The following is a 12,460-nucleotide window of genomic DNA, read 5'->3' as shown; positions in this document are numbered from 1 at the left end:
GGGTAGGAGCTGTAGGTGGGAAACGTGGTGAAAGGGCTTCGGGAAGACACCAGGGTCACCTCTCCCCCACACCCTCTCACACCCCAGGAGGGGACTGCTGGGGCTGACCTGATGTCACCCAGCAGGAGACCCAAAGGAGACTCAAAGGATAGGACTTGGTTCCCTGGCTCAGGCTACTCCCGTGACCCACCGTGTCTTTTGAGGACTGCCGACAGAAACTTCTGCCTGGCCACCCATGGAGCCCTGAGGTGTGTGCCTCAGGTCCTCTGTGGGCTCAGTAAATAGGACTCTTTCCTGTCCTTGGCTCCTGCCAGCTGAGCACCCCTTTTTTCTCAGGCTAAAGAAGAGGTAGGTTTTAGGGATTTCCTGTGTGGGCCTCTCATTTTACAGAAATAGCCCCCTGCTTTCCTGGTCACCACTCACATGTCTACCCACTCCCTTGAGCCAGTGGAGGAGGCGGTGGGGGGGCGGGTCCCCTAGCAGGCCTGGACTGGAGCCTTGCTCTGGGGCCCTGGCAGTCCCTCTTGTTCCATGGAGCAGAGAGGCTGCGGTAAGGGCCAGAGAAGCCACAGCAGCTGCGAGGTAAACTCTGGCTATTTTGACAATAGAAGTGGTTGGGCACATCCCACCAAGAAGTCAGGCCCCAGCTGGGGCACGAGGCCCAGCTATTCCCCCCCCCCCCCCAGTGTCCCCTGTCTGGCCCCACAGTCTGCTGGGTCAAAGTTGGACCCCCTTGGCTTTCTCAGATCTAGAGCCCAGGCAGGGATGGTGGCCCGATGCCCCACTCCCCTCACAGGAAGCTTGTCTAGACCCAGGGTGGCCACCAGTCAGCTGCTGAGGGACAAGTCCACCTGGAATGGTCAGGCCACCCTTTAGACAAGAGGCTGCAGACACTCACATGGCGAGCCACTCCACACACACTTGGAGGCTTTTGCTTTAGGCAGGTGCCAGCTCTCTCTGCCCACCACGCCCACCTGTCCACACACCCTCCCACTGAGCTCTGCTCCAGTCCTCGAACCTCCTCAGTCATCTGGACCATCCCTATAGCCAGACCCGCCCACTGGCCTGCCCTTGAGCATGGCCTCTCCCATGAAGATTCATCTCTTTCAGCCCCAGCTCTGGTCGGGGGCCCCATCCTCACTGCCGTGGCCCTGCTGGCTGGCTGGTGCCTGGAAACAACTTTCCTTCCTGGACACTGCCCTGACCTGTCCCCAGTCTCCCTTCTGCATCTGTGCCCAGCCCTGCCTGTGCCCTCTCCGGGCCTCCATGGCTTCAGGGGCAAGTACACCAGGTGGGAGCCTCTAACTTCCTACTGACTGTCTCCCTTGAAAGAGTCTCATCCCCAACACAATCTCAACCTCAGCTTGGGCTGTACCAGATGCACTCCAGGAGGGGTCTGCTTGCTCCTGGGCCACCACCCACTCTTGACACCATCTTCTGGACCCTTCCACCCTGGCCCGGCCTCTCTGCTCCACCCAAGAGTGCCACTGCCACCACGCTCCATAAACCCAGGACTCCCACCCACCCTCTCAGGATGAGCCCCTGCCCCCCACATGCCCTTCCCTTGGTAGGCCCCCATTCAGGCTATCTCTGCCTTGCCCCCCAACCCCCAGCCACTTTGCTCCTAATCAGTCTGGCTCTACCATTACTTCCCTGTACATCTGTCCCAAATACAACCACCTTTCCAGGGAGATCAGCTGGCTAGGGGCCACCTTCCTGACTTAGTGAAAAGGGAGCTGAGGTGAGAAGACCCCTCAGGTCTACGCGTGTCTGAGCCAGGGTGCTTTCTATGGGCCCAGGATGCAGCCAACTCCTGCCCATCACCCTTGGCCCACAGCTGACCACAGGAGCAGTCCCAGGGTGTCCCCTCACTGGCATCCCAGGGTGAGAAGCAGGGCAGGTCCCATTAGATGAGGCTGGACCTGGCTTACCTGTCTCTGTGCGGCAGCCCCGAGATGGACCTGACAGAACTTCACGGCCTGCTCCAGTGCAGCCTCCTCGTCCACCTGAGCAACAAGATGCCCGTGGTCAGGGGGCCCAGGCCACATGTGCTGGCCTTACCTCAGCCCTGTCTGCAGGCAACACACACCAGCCAGGAGCATGGTGGGAATGCATCCTGTGGCTCTGGTGCCTGCCTGCACCCCCAGCCTCCCATGAGGAGTCCTCACTGCCGACTATACCCAGACCCCCAGCCCTGCCTGGGAAACAGGGGCAGGTGCTCGTCCACTGCCTGGTGAGGGTGCAGGTGCCAGGACTGCACCCAGCCACCCCTCTGGACTCAGGTAGCCATGCCACACTCATTTCAAGGGCTCAGGTTGGCAGAGGGGCTCAAGCCCCCAATCAAGCTTTCAAATTTGGCTGAGGACCCAGCTTCTAGGGGATGAAGGGGCTCTTCTGTGCTCAAACCTGCCCCAGAAGTGGGCAGGTTAGAGGGCTATATCTGAGTGGGAGGAGCCTTTTGGAATCCCAGGCCTGATGGGGACCATTGATGCTGTGCCAAGCGTGTCTCAGGTGACCAAGAACCCAAAGGTGGTAAGAGACTGGGAAGGCACATGGGTCACCCTAGATGGGCAGGAGGCAGAGGGAGGGAGACACCCCTGCTGGGCAAGGCCAGGGGAACGAGCATGGCAGGGAAAGGACCCTTCCCACCAGCAAGGAAGGCAGCACTGGGAGATTTTCTAAGTAATTAGCAACAAAGACACATGAAAGTCATCGCTGGATGCTGATGAGGTAGCACAGAACAGGCAGTCTCTAAGTGGGCTGCAAAACTGACATGACGGGCGGCGCCTGTGGCTCAGTCGGTAGGGCGCCGGCCCCATATACCGAGGGTGGCGGGTTCGAACCTAGCCCTGGTCAAATTGCAACCAAAAAATAGCTGGGCGTTGTGGCGGGCGCCTGTAGTCCCAGCTACTCGGGAGGCTGAGGCAAGAGAATCGCTTAAGCCCAGGAGTTGGAGGTTGCTGTGAGCTGTGTGAGGCCACGGCACTCTACCGAGGGCCATAGGATGAGACTCTGTCTCTACAAAAAAAAAAAAAACTGACATGACTTGGGAAATAGTATCTCAGGATGGCTGCCCCATTTGAGACAGTTAATGGAAGTTGTGGGGATTCCTCCTGTGGGAATAAATTTAAATAGACAAAAAGGTGTATGCCTGATACTCTAAATAAAAAAAAATTTTTTCTGAGACAGTCTCACTATGTCCCCCTCAGTAGAGTGCAGTGGTGTCATAGCTCACAGCAACCTCAAACTCTTGGGCTTAAGCAATTCTCTTGTCTCAGCCTCCCACGTAGCTGGGACTACAGGTGCCCGCCACAACGCCTGGCTATCTTTAGAGGCGGGGTCTTGCTCTTGCTCAGGCTGGTCTTGAACTTGTGAGCTCAGGCAATCCACCTGCCTCAGCCTCCTGGCCAGAGTGCTGGGATACAGGTGTGAGCCACCCAGCCTCAATAAAAAATAAAATTTTTTTTTTTTGAGACAGAGCCTCAAGCTGTTGCCCTGAGTAGAGTGCCGTGGCATCACTGCTCACAGCAACCTCCAATTCCTGGGCTTAAGCGATTCTCTTGCCTCAGCCTTCCAAGTAGCCCCCCACAACGCCTGGCTATTTTTTGGGTGTAGTTGTCATTGCTGTTTGACAGGCCCAGGCTGGACTTGAACCCACTAGCTCTGGTTTATGTGGCTGGCGCTTTATCCGCTTGGGCTACAGACATCGAGCCTAAAATAAAATTTTTAAAAAGGCAGGCAGGCTTGGCGCACATAGCTCAGGGGTTATAGCGCCAGCCACATACACTGGGGCTGGTGGGTTCAAGCCCGGTCCAGGCCTGCTAAATGATGACAACTACAACAACAACAACAAAATAGCTGGGCGTTGTGGTGGGCACCTATAGTCCCAGCACTCAGGAGGCTGAGGCAGGAGAATCTCTTAAGCCCAAGAGTTGGAGGTTGCTGTGACTGACTCCATGGCACTCTACCAGGGGCGACATAGTGAGACTCTGTCTTAAAAAAAAAAAAAAAAATATATATTTTGTAAGACTCTCTTAAAAATATATACATATAAAATATATATATAAAAATATATATTTTTAACATATATATTTTATATACAAATATTTATATATACAAAATATGTATATTTTGTGTATATATATATACACACACAAAATAACGACACCAGCCTCTGGTCACACTGAGGGTACTGCAGTCACCTTTACGTGACAGCCCCAGAGATCTCAAAAGAAGGGCACAAAGCTGTGCCTGCAGGTCCAGCACAGCAGCGGGATGAGGTCCCGGCTTGTTGAGCACTGGATTTGATAAGGTTTTGCAATGTAGTCTTGTTCCTTTTAAGGTCAAATGTAGACATTTGGGAGCTCACTGCAGAATGTGAATAGTGGGGATGGGGTGGAAACGCCTAAAACCCACCCCAGGGGCAGGCCCGGTATATGTGAGCAGCCTGGGCTGCCCGCCCGGTGAGGCGTCGTTCACCTGCTTGATGAGCATGTACGTCTCAGACATGATCCTCTCCACGCGGCCCAGGTCGTAGGCCACACCCTTCTGGCCCTGCTGCCACACACGATAAGCATCCAGCAGGAGCGTCTTGCCCAGCTCTGTGTCCTCCAGGAGCTTCCTCTTGCGGCTGGGCCGTGGAGGTGGCTCCTCGGGGTGGCTGCCCCTGGCCCCTGTGGCGGTGGCAGCAGTGGGGGCAGAGGCCGGCTGGACTGGGGGGAGCGGGGTGGGCTGTTGCCGGGCACTGATGCTCAGCTCCTCCAGGGACAGCTCGGTGGGCCGGCTCTCAGGGCCTCGGTCCTTTGGCGGGTGGCCTGCCAGCAGGGGTGGTGTCTGCTCCAAGTCTGAGTGGCGACCAGCAGCCTCACCCATGTCCATGGGCTCGGTGGGCCCAGGCCGGGGTTTCTCCTTGTCCTTCCACTCCTTGCCTTGGTCTGCGCTATCTCCTGCATCCATGGCCACAGGTCGGTGACTGACGGGACCCACTTTACCCCCTGGCTCAGGCCCCAGCACTGAGCTATCAGCCAGAGGGGGCTTCTTGGGGTGAGGAAGGCCCTCCTGGCCATCCTCAGGACTGGCCTTGTGAGACACATCAGTGGTCATCCTGGCTACTGGGAAGACACAGGCCTTAGAGCGTTCTGACCCCTGTGAGGAAACAAAAGATAAGACTATGTCTTTGGTATCTCCACCCCCATGTCTTTGGTGTGCCTACCCTAGCCTCTCCCACCTAACATCACTCTGGCTGTAGACACCTGCCAGCTGGCCAGGGCTGTGCCCCGGCTATCAGAGGGGGACGCCAGGCCTGGGGACTCCTCTGCATTTCCACTGTCCCGGATGTGAGCCTTGGGGCAGCTCTGGGTATTTTATGAGAAGGGACCTGCCCAGGGCTACCAAGTGTGCTTGCTACACAGCCAAGTCTCCTTGCCCCCCAGTGCATGAGGCCTGGGTGGGAAGTGGTGAGGACCCCTCCATCCCCAGGTTCAGGGTGTTGTACTGAGCCCCTGCCACAGCTGGCACAAATTCTGGAGTCAGTGGTCCTGGCTCAGCTCTCAGCAGGCCCACCTGCCAAGCCAGTGACTTAGCCCCTGGGCTTCTGGGTGACAACTGTGAAACAGGCTCTTCTGTACCCACTCCTGAGGAAAGGAAGGGACAGTGCACACCATGCTCTCACAGGCCTGGGTCAGCCTGCTGGGGGGGAGGGGGAGGGGGAGGAGTGCCACCTGGGGTGGGATGCACTTGTCAGGAGCTCAGGCCCGTGGAAGGTCACGGTGGCTCTTGCTCCTCAGCAAGCACGTCAGTCCCTGACTGTGTACTGCATGCTCAGTGCCACGTCTGCCTTCCCTGCCTGGGCAGAGGGAGGATGTCAGCTCCTTCCCAGATGGGGACGCAGGGACAAGGGTGGGGTTAGGACCAGCACCTGGGAAGGGCCTGGGGGTGCACTCATGGGCTATGGAGCAGGGCTGGGTACCTCTGCGAGCTCGCTCAGTGTGTCCTCCAGCACCTTCACAGTGAGGATGAAGGCCCTCTGTGCCAGGACCTGGCGGTCAGCATCTCGCAGATACTTCCTGAGGTCATATGGGGTGGCCAGAGAGGACAGGAGAGTGTCAGACACCACACAGCACTGCGGGATGGTGCCCTGCGCTCTGTCACTGGCCTGAGAATGCCTGTTTCTCCCTTGTTCTACCTGCTGGGGTGCATGAAGCCCCCCCATCCCCCCAAGTGCCCTCTACACTCAGCAGGCTTGGGGAGAGGAGGGGAGGCCTCCAGTGTGCCCTGAGCTGAGTGAGGGAGTGCAGCTATGGGCGGCTAGTCCGCATCTGAGCTGCATCTCTCCAGGGATCCTTCCAGCACCCCGTCAATGGCAGTTACAGCAATGCCCTGCTGTTCTGTCTGTCCTGCCCTTTCTGGCAGAAGGACTCTGCTTACCCCTGAGGCCCAGACCCTCTGTCGCCCACCCCACTGTCGCCGGCCTTTGGCCGTACCACAGCTATTCCTTGAACATCTCTTTCCCCTATGACCTGGTGGTACATCTGAAAGCCCAAGCGGGGGAAAGCAGGAAGAAAGGCCAGGCTGGGTTGTCCAGGCCTTGACAGGTAATAGGGTCAGTGGGGAGGCTGTGTCTGTCCCTGGGGGCTGGGGGCAGGGGTGCTGTGTGGGCCTTCTGGCTGGGACACAGTGAAGACTCCCTAGTATTCCAGGCCCGTGGGGGCGGTGCCCAGGGTGGCGGCACTCACTTGCCCTGGTCTGGGGTCCGCTGCAGCATGGAGGACACCTTGAGCAGCGTGCTGTGGTCCCGCAGCTGGGCCAGCACCTTAAGCAGCAGAACAATGGAGCGGTTCATATGCCAGGCGAAGCTGCCCGGCCGGTCGATCTCATCCACGGGGATCCGCCAGATGCCCTGTGGGGTGGGGTGGGGCAGGCATGTGAGGGAGGCTGCTGTGGCCAGAGCCTCAGGGCCACCCCCGCCTCGGGTTCCCTGAAAACTGCCACAGTGCCCAACCAGGGGTTTCCTGGGCTCCTTTCACTATCCCAAGGCAGAGACAGTGCCTCCCAATATGTGTGGCTGTGTTATTGGTGCCTGATCACACATTCAGACAGACACCAAGGAGCCCAGGGCTCCCACCTCTCTGCCAAGGAGCTGACCCTTCTGTTGGACCACTTCCTAGATGATATGGAGCTGCTGGGTCAATAGCGGGCTGCGGGGAGGCTCTGGCATGGGACCTACCTCTGCATAGCCCCCCAGCTCTGCCCAGAGAATCACTGCAGCTCCTAGGGTGCTTGGTCCTCTCCCTCCAAGACAGCCCCACTCCTCTGTGAGGGCTGAGCCAGGGCAGGGCCAGCTCTGGGAGCCCCTCCCTCTCCCTCAGCCCGGCTGAACCTGCTGCCGCCCTGGGCACCCTCCCCCAGCGGCCAGCTCCAGGGTCTGGTTCCCTGTTGTGTCCTAGCGAACAGCATGGTCTCGGACACCTACTCAGGGTCCAGTAAAGGTGTGGGAAATGCACGAATGACCATAGGAATGAGTGACGTGGACATTAAGGAGGCCCATCTCTGGAACAAGTCAGTAGACTATGGATGGACCCCTATAACTGACACCCTGGAAAAATTCCTGCCCCAAATGGCCCAGCTATGACAGCAGTGGCTGGGAAAGTGCTATCCCTGGAGCCCACCAGGGGAAGGGCTGGGCCTCACAGACACTACAGCGTCCCTCATGGTGTCCCGACTGAGTCTTGCACAGCTATGCTGCAGAGTGGACCTCAGATATGGAGGGCCCCTAGAGTTCACTGAATCCCCCCCATGGGCCCTGCACAGCCTCTAAAGCAGCGGTTCTCAACCTGTGGGTCATGACCCCTTTGTAATAATAAAAATACATCGTGGCATTAGGAAGGTTGAGAACCACTGCTCTAAAAGCTTGGAAGGCCAGATCGGGGATCTCTCTTCTAGTGTACCCCCAGAGGCCAGATCCTTACAAGCAGCTGGGGGTGGGGAAGTCCTCACATCTTTTTTGTGCAGCTTTCAGGGAAGGATGGATAAAAGAACCACATCTGCCCCTCCAAGCTGCAGTAGAGGTGGGTGTGAGGATGATGACTGCCCAGAAGCCGAGGGAAGCAGCCCTGCTCCTCCCACAAGCGTGGCCTGTTGGGGAGGGGAGACAACAGACAGGGTCACAGGGGTCTGGCACCATGCCACTGCCTCAAGAGACTCCCAGACACTTGGTGCCAGGGAGCTGATGCCCACCTCTGCTGAACATCTAGGGAGCTTGCCATTTTTTGAGGTGGCTTGTTTCACCTTTGGTTAATCATTAGCAAAGGTCCTTTCTTCTCGCCATGCTGGAAGCCCTCCTGGAGGGCTGCACTCAGGGCTGGCTGCCCCCCCCCCCGCCAGGTACTCACTGCCCACCCTTTGGTCTGACACAGGCCATGAATCCCACACCTCGCGTGAGCCTTTGCTGATGCCTTCCCCACCTCCTCTCGGAAGCCCTCCTGGCTTGCCACTCTCCTCGCACTCTTTGCAAGACCGTTCAAGGTCAGTCCCTCGGAAGGTGGGGGAAGGTTTGTGACTGGCATGCGTCCTGCCTGGGAGTGGTATTTGCTTCAGCTCAGGGTCCATAGGGCCCTTACACAGAGCTGGCAGAGCAGGTGAGGTGGCAGAGTCGTGAGCTTAAGGATTTTCTGTCTCCTAGAAGGCTCTGCAGAAACCTCTGTCTGGGGAATCATTAGCTCCCTGATCTTCCTGTTGGCCTCTCACCCTGGAAATCTACGTTCAGTTGTACAGGGCAGGTGGGAGACAATTCTGCTCACAGCGAACAGAATATTTTTCAGAAGCCTGGGCTGTGCATGTGAGGCCACGCACAGGGGTTGGGCAGCCTGCAGGGAAGATGAATGGCACCTCCGAGGCGAGCAGCAGTTACTGCAAGGCAGCAACGAAACGATGCAGAGGGGAGCAATGCCTGGTGAACACAGGGTCACCTGGCCAGGCAAGAGCTGGCTTCCCTCTCTCCCATGGAAAAGGGGATGAGATGGGCCTGCTAGAGGTAAAACCATGCCTGGCCTCTGTAGGGTGGGCCAGACAGGCACAGTGAACTTGGCGGATGGTGAGGCATGTTGGCAGGCCCCTGCAGAGGGGGATTCCACCCCATCCCCCCCCCAGTTCAGACAGTACACTGGCGTACTCTGGAGGGCGGGTGGGATGGTGGGATGGGAGGAATGTGCCCAAGTCAGCCAAGGAGCACATGGAGACAATCTCTGGAAGGCCCACAGCGTGGTTGCCGCAAGTGGGCTCATCTGGGAGGGCATGAATGGCCTGTACTGTTAGCCCCACACGGAACTGAAAGTGCCAGAAGCTGTCACCTGCTTGTTGAAGCAAGGCACTGTCTCCCAGGAGATGGTAGTGAAGAAGCCCCAGGTTCATCCCAAGCCCCACTTGGAACATCTAGAAACATCTACAGCACTCTGCTCCAGAGGGCTGTGCTGTGCTGGCCCAGCTGCCTGCTTCTCCTTTTGAAACTGTCAAAGACGGCTGTTTCCCAACAGAAGCCAGGGCGGGCAGATGCCCCTCTCCTGGGCCCTCTCATCTTGAGGCTCCTGGAGCTGGGGATGCTGACAGACATGCCCACAAGGAGACGTCTGGTGCGGCACAAACCCAGTGGTGGTTTGGAGCCCTAGCTCCCTCCTGCTTCCTCTTGTAACATAATGCCACTGACTTCAGAGGGGATGGGAGACCAAACACATCAGGCAGCAAGTCTGTGGGAAACCAGACGGAGACTACAGACACCACCGCCTGCTTGGCACCTCCACGCCACGGTGACAGAGGCCTGGGAGACGGTGCTTCCTCTCTGCACGTGCTCTGCCTTCTCTGGCTTCCTTTCAGCTTCTTGTTTGGCCTTTTCCTAACAATGGTGGTGCTGAAGAGCATGCTTCCTGGGCAGGGTCACCCTTTATCATTCATTTGCCCCAGCGTAGGGGGCACCTCCCACTCCTTCTTCTGTAACTCTGTCCCCCTGCCCCTCACCACCCCTAGGGGTTGGGACCTGGGAGTTCCTGGCCGGGCCTAAGACCCACCTACCTATCATGAGAATTGGCCAGCAGGTGAGCCCAAGACCCCAGTCAGGTGTCCCTTCCTAACAGGAGCCCTCGGGGACACTCTCTTTTCTCTGTGGCATGGAACTGTGAACAGATGGACATAAGCAACAGGAGGGTTCCTGTGGCCATGAGGGTGGCCTCCAAGGACAGCTGGCCTGAGAGAGTGAGGTCACCAGGCAGAGTCGTGAGCCAGCAGGGTGGTGAGCAAGCCAACTACTCCACCTTCTGCCTGAGCCAGGGAGAGCTGGGCTTCTGTGTTTGCATCTAGAACCACAAGGGACGGCCTCTGGGGGTGGGGAGACAGGCGCCAGGCAGGGGACGGCACCTGCTTCACCTGGCCTTCCTCATCCAGCCCCACATGGAAAGAGCATGGCCAAGCTCTACCTGTGGCAGCAGAGGACCCCCTGTATGCACCCCCAAGGACACATGTGTGGGCTTCTGGGAGGGCTCCAGAAGTGTGTGGGGGAAGAAGGGTGCAGGCATCAGTGCTGAAAGGGGGCTGGTTGAGGGCAGGTGGAAGGAGCAGCACTGGGACCGATGGCCCCACGGCACCTGAGGGAAAGGCCAGAGCAGGATCACAGACGGGCAAGGGCTAAGAGTGGGAACGGGAGTCTGGGTGTGGCAGGGACCCCCAAGGACCGTGGGGCTGGGGCTTGTCCTCCTGTGGCCCCCTCCTTGCTCTCGTCTGGTCCTTGGTCCCGCTGCTCTGGACCTACCCTAATTCTCCCAGCTCTGCAGGTACACCCGCTGCTTTGGGGTTTGTCCCACTCAATTCCCGGGTCCTGATGTTGCCAGGGCCAGGTTCCCTGATGGCCAGTGATGCTGGGATAATGCTTAGGGAGCTGCAGGCAGTGGGGTGTAGACAATAGCAGACTCAGAGCACTTAAAGACACCAGGACTGTGCTCAAGCTCTTCCTCTGTGCCACATATTTATCCCAAGCATCTTAGCCACGCTCCAACCTTCAGAGTGGTCTCGGCTCCTCGCTGGGAGATGAGGTCACTGAGACTGACTATAATAATCTGAATAATTTATAGAGCCCCAGACTCTGAGCCGAGTGTTTGATAGAAGTGACCAAACCCAGCCTGCAGCCTTGAGACGGGGTGTGCTCCAGAGCTGGGTCTCACCAAGGGTGAGGCTGGGAGGCACAGAGGGAGGGTGCAGCGCTGTGGTGTGGGGGCCCATAGACACTTTCCCAGGGCAGCTAAGAGCTGGGAAGTGGAGGTGGTGGGGGCACTGCCAGGGCCAACCTTGAGCTCAATAGCCTGAGGCCACAGATTCAAACACAGTTCTGGTTCTCAGGCAAACCCCACTGCCTGCTGTTGGGCTACTACTCAGGTCATTTTGAACAGCACAGTCCAAGGCTGTTCTGCAGCTCCCTGGGCAAAGGGCTCCCAGCCCTGTCTGTCACCTTGGTAGATCCCACTTTTCAGTCATGGCTGCTTTAGAGCTTCCTCCACTCTAGGGTACAGGCAAAGGCTCCCCAGGAAAACAAGAGCTTCTAGAAATACCATAGCAGGAAAGGTGGGGGAGGGGGGACAAGAGATACAGCTCAGTCTGAATCACACTCAGACAAGCAGCATGGTCTTGTCAGAGTGGACAGGGCTCAGGCATGGGGCTGAGTCGAGACTCAGAGGTTCATACGACTGTGTAATCAACTCCCTCCTCCATTTCTAGAGAGGGAAATAGAGTTCAGACCACCTTCCTGAGGCTGCCTGGTGATCTTAAAGTGGGATCAAGATGCAGGGGCCAGACTCCCCACTTCAGACCCTCCCCCTACTCTTCTTAATACAGAAGAACAAGAAGTGACCCCTCTCTTACAGACACAGAAACGGAGGCAGGGAGAATGCAGTGATGCCCTATCACATCCTCAGTTGTGAGCCAAGCACCTTTTTAACTCCTGGGAATGCCCATGGGCAGGCTAGGACTGGAACACTTGCCGATGGATAGGGTGGCTTCCGCTAGCACCGCAGGTACCTCAGAGCATCATAATTAAGTCCCTTGGGTCACTGTTGCAGGTCTTTGGTCCTCCCAGGGCTCTGCTGGCCTCCTCTAACTGCCACATGCACAGATCTCAGATGTAACTCCCTCCCCACCATTCTTGGGGCCATTCCCAGGTGGGGCTCAAGTGTGTGGGGGTAACCATCCCTGGAAGCACCCAGAAAGCAGGTGCCTGGGCACTGTGCACTGGTACTGAGGGGGACAGGCGATGAGGTGCGCATACCAATCTAGGGAGGCCCAGGGCCCTTGGCCTGACTGAGTGGGTGGCCACGGCTTCATACAGTAGACTCTCCTCTCCAGATTGCCTGGGCTGTCCAACCCCAAAGAGCCTGAGTATGCTGCCTACAGGTCAAAAACAAACTCTGGCCTCCACACCCCTTCA

The 12,460-nt window shown here is 57.7% G+C and overlaps 1 protein-coding gene across 2 annotated transcripts in view; it reads right to left on the bottom strand.

Moving 5' to 3' along the window:
- CABIN1 (calcineurin binding protein 1) overlaps positions 1–12,460 on the bottom strand; it is a 172,701-nt gene that overhangs the window by 24,834 nt on the left and 135,407 nt on the right. For both annotated transcript variants that reach the window (XM_053587053.1, XM_053587054.1), the window contains exons 30-33: positions 6,735–6,898; positions 5,969–6,065; positions 4,480–5,145; positions 1,932–2,006 (exon numbers count right to left, since the gene is read on the bottom strand). In XM_053587053.1, coding sequence (XP_053443028.1) covers positions 1,932–2,006; positions 4,480–5,145; positions 5,969–6,065; positions 6,735–6,898 — 1,002 coding nt within the window. The remainder of the gene's footprint in view (positions 1–1,931; positions 2,007–4,479; positions 5,146–5,968; positions 6,066–6,734; positions 6,899–12,460) is intronic.

This window comes from Nycticebus coucang, chromosome 4, assembly GCF_027406575.1.
Source record: "Nycticebus coucang isolate mNycCou1 chromosome 4, mNycCou1.pri, whole genome shotgun sequence".
Taxonomy (NCBI): domain Eukaryota; kingdom Metazoa; phylum Chordata; class Mammalia; order Primates; family Lorisidae; genus Nycticebus; species Nycticebus coucang.
The sequence above is the reverse complement of the archived record's forward strand: the minus strand, read 5'-3'. Positions and strand labels throughout refer to the sequence as shown.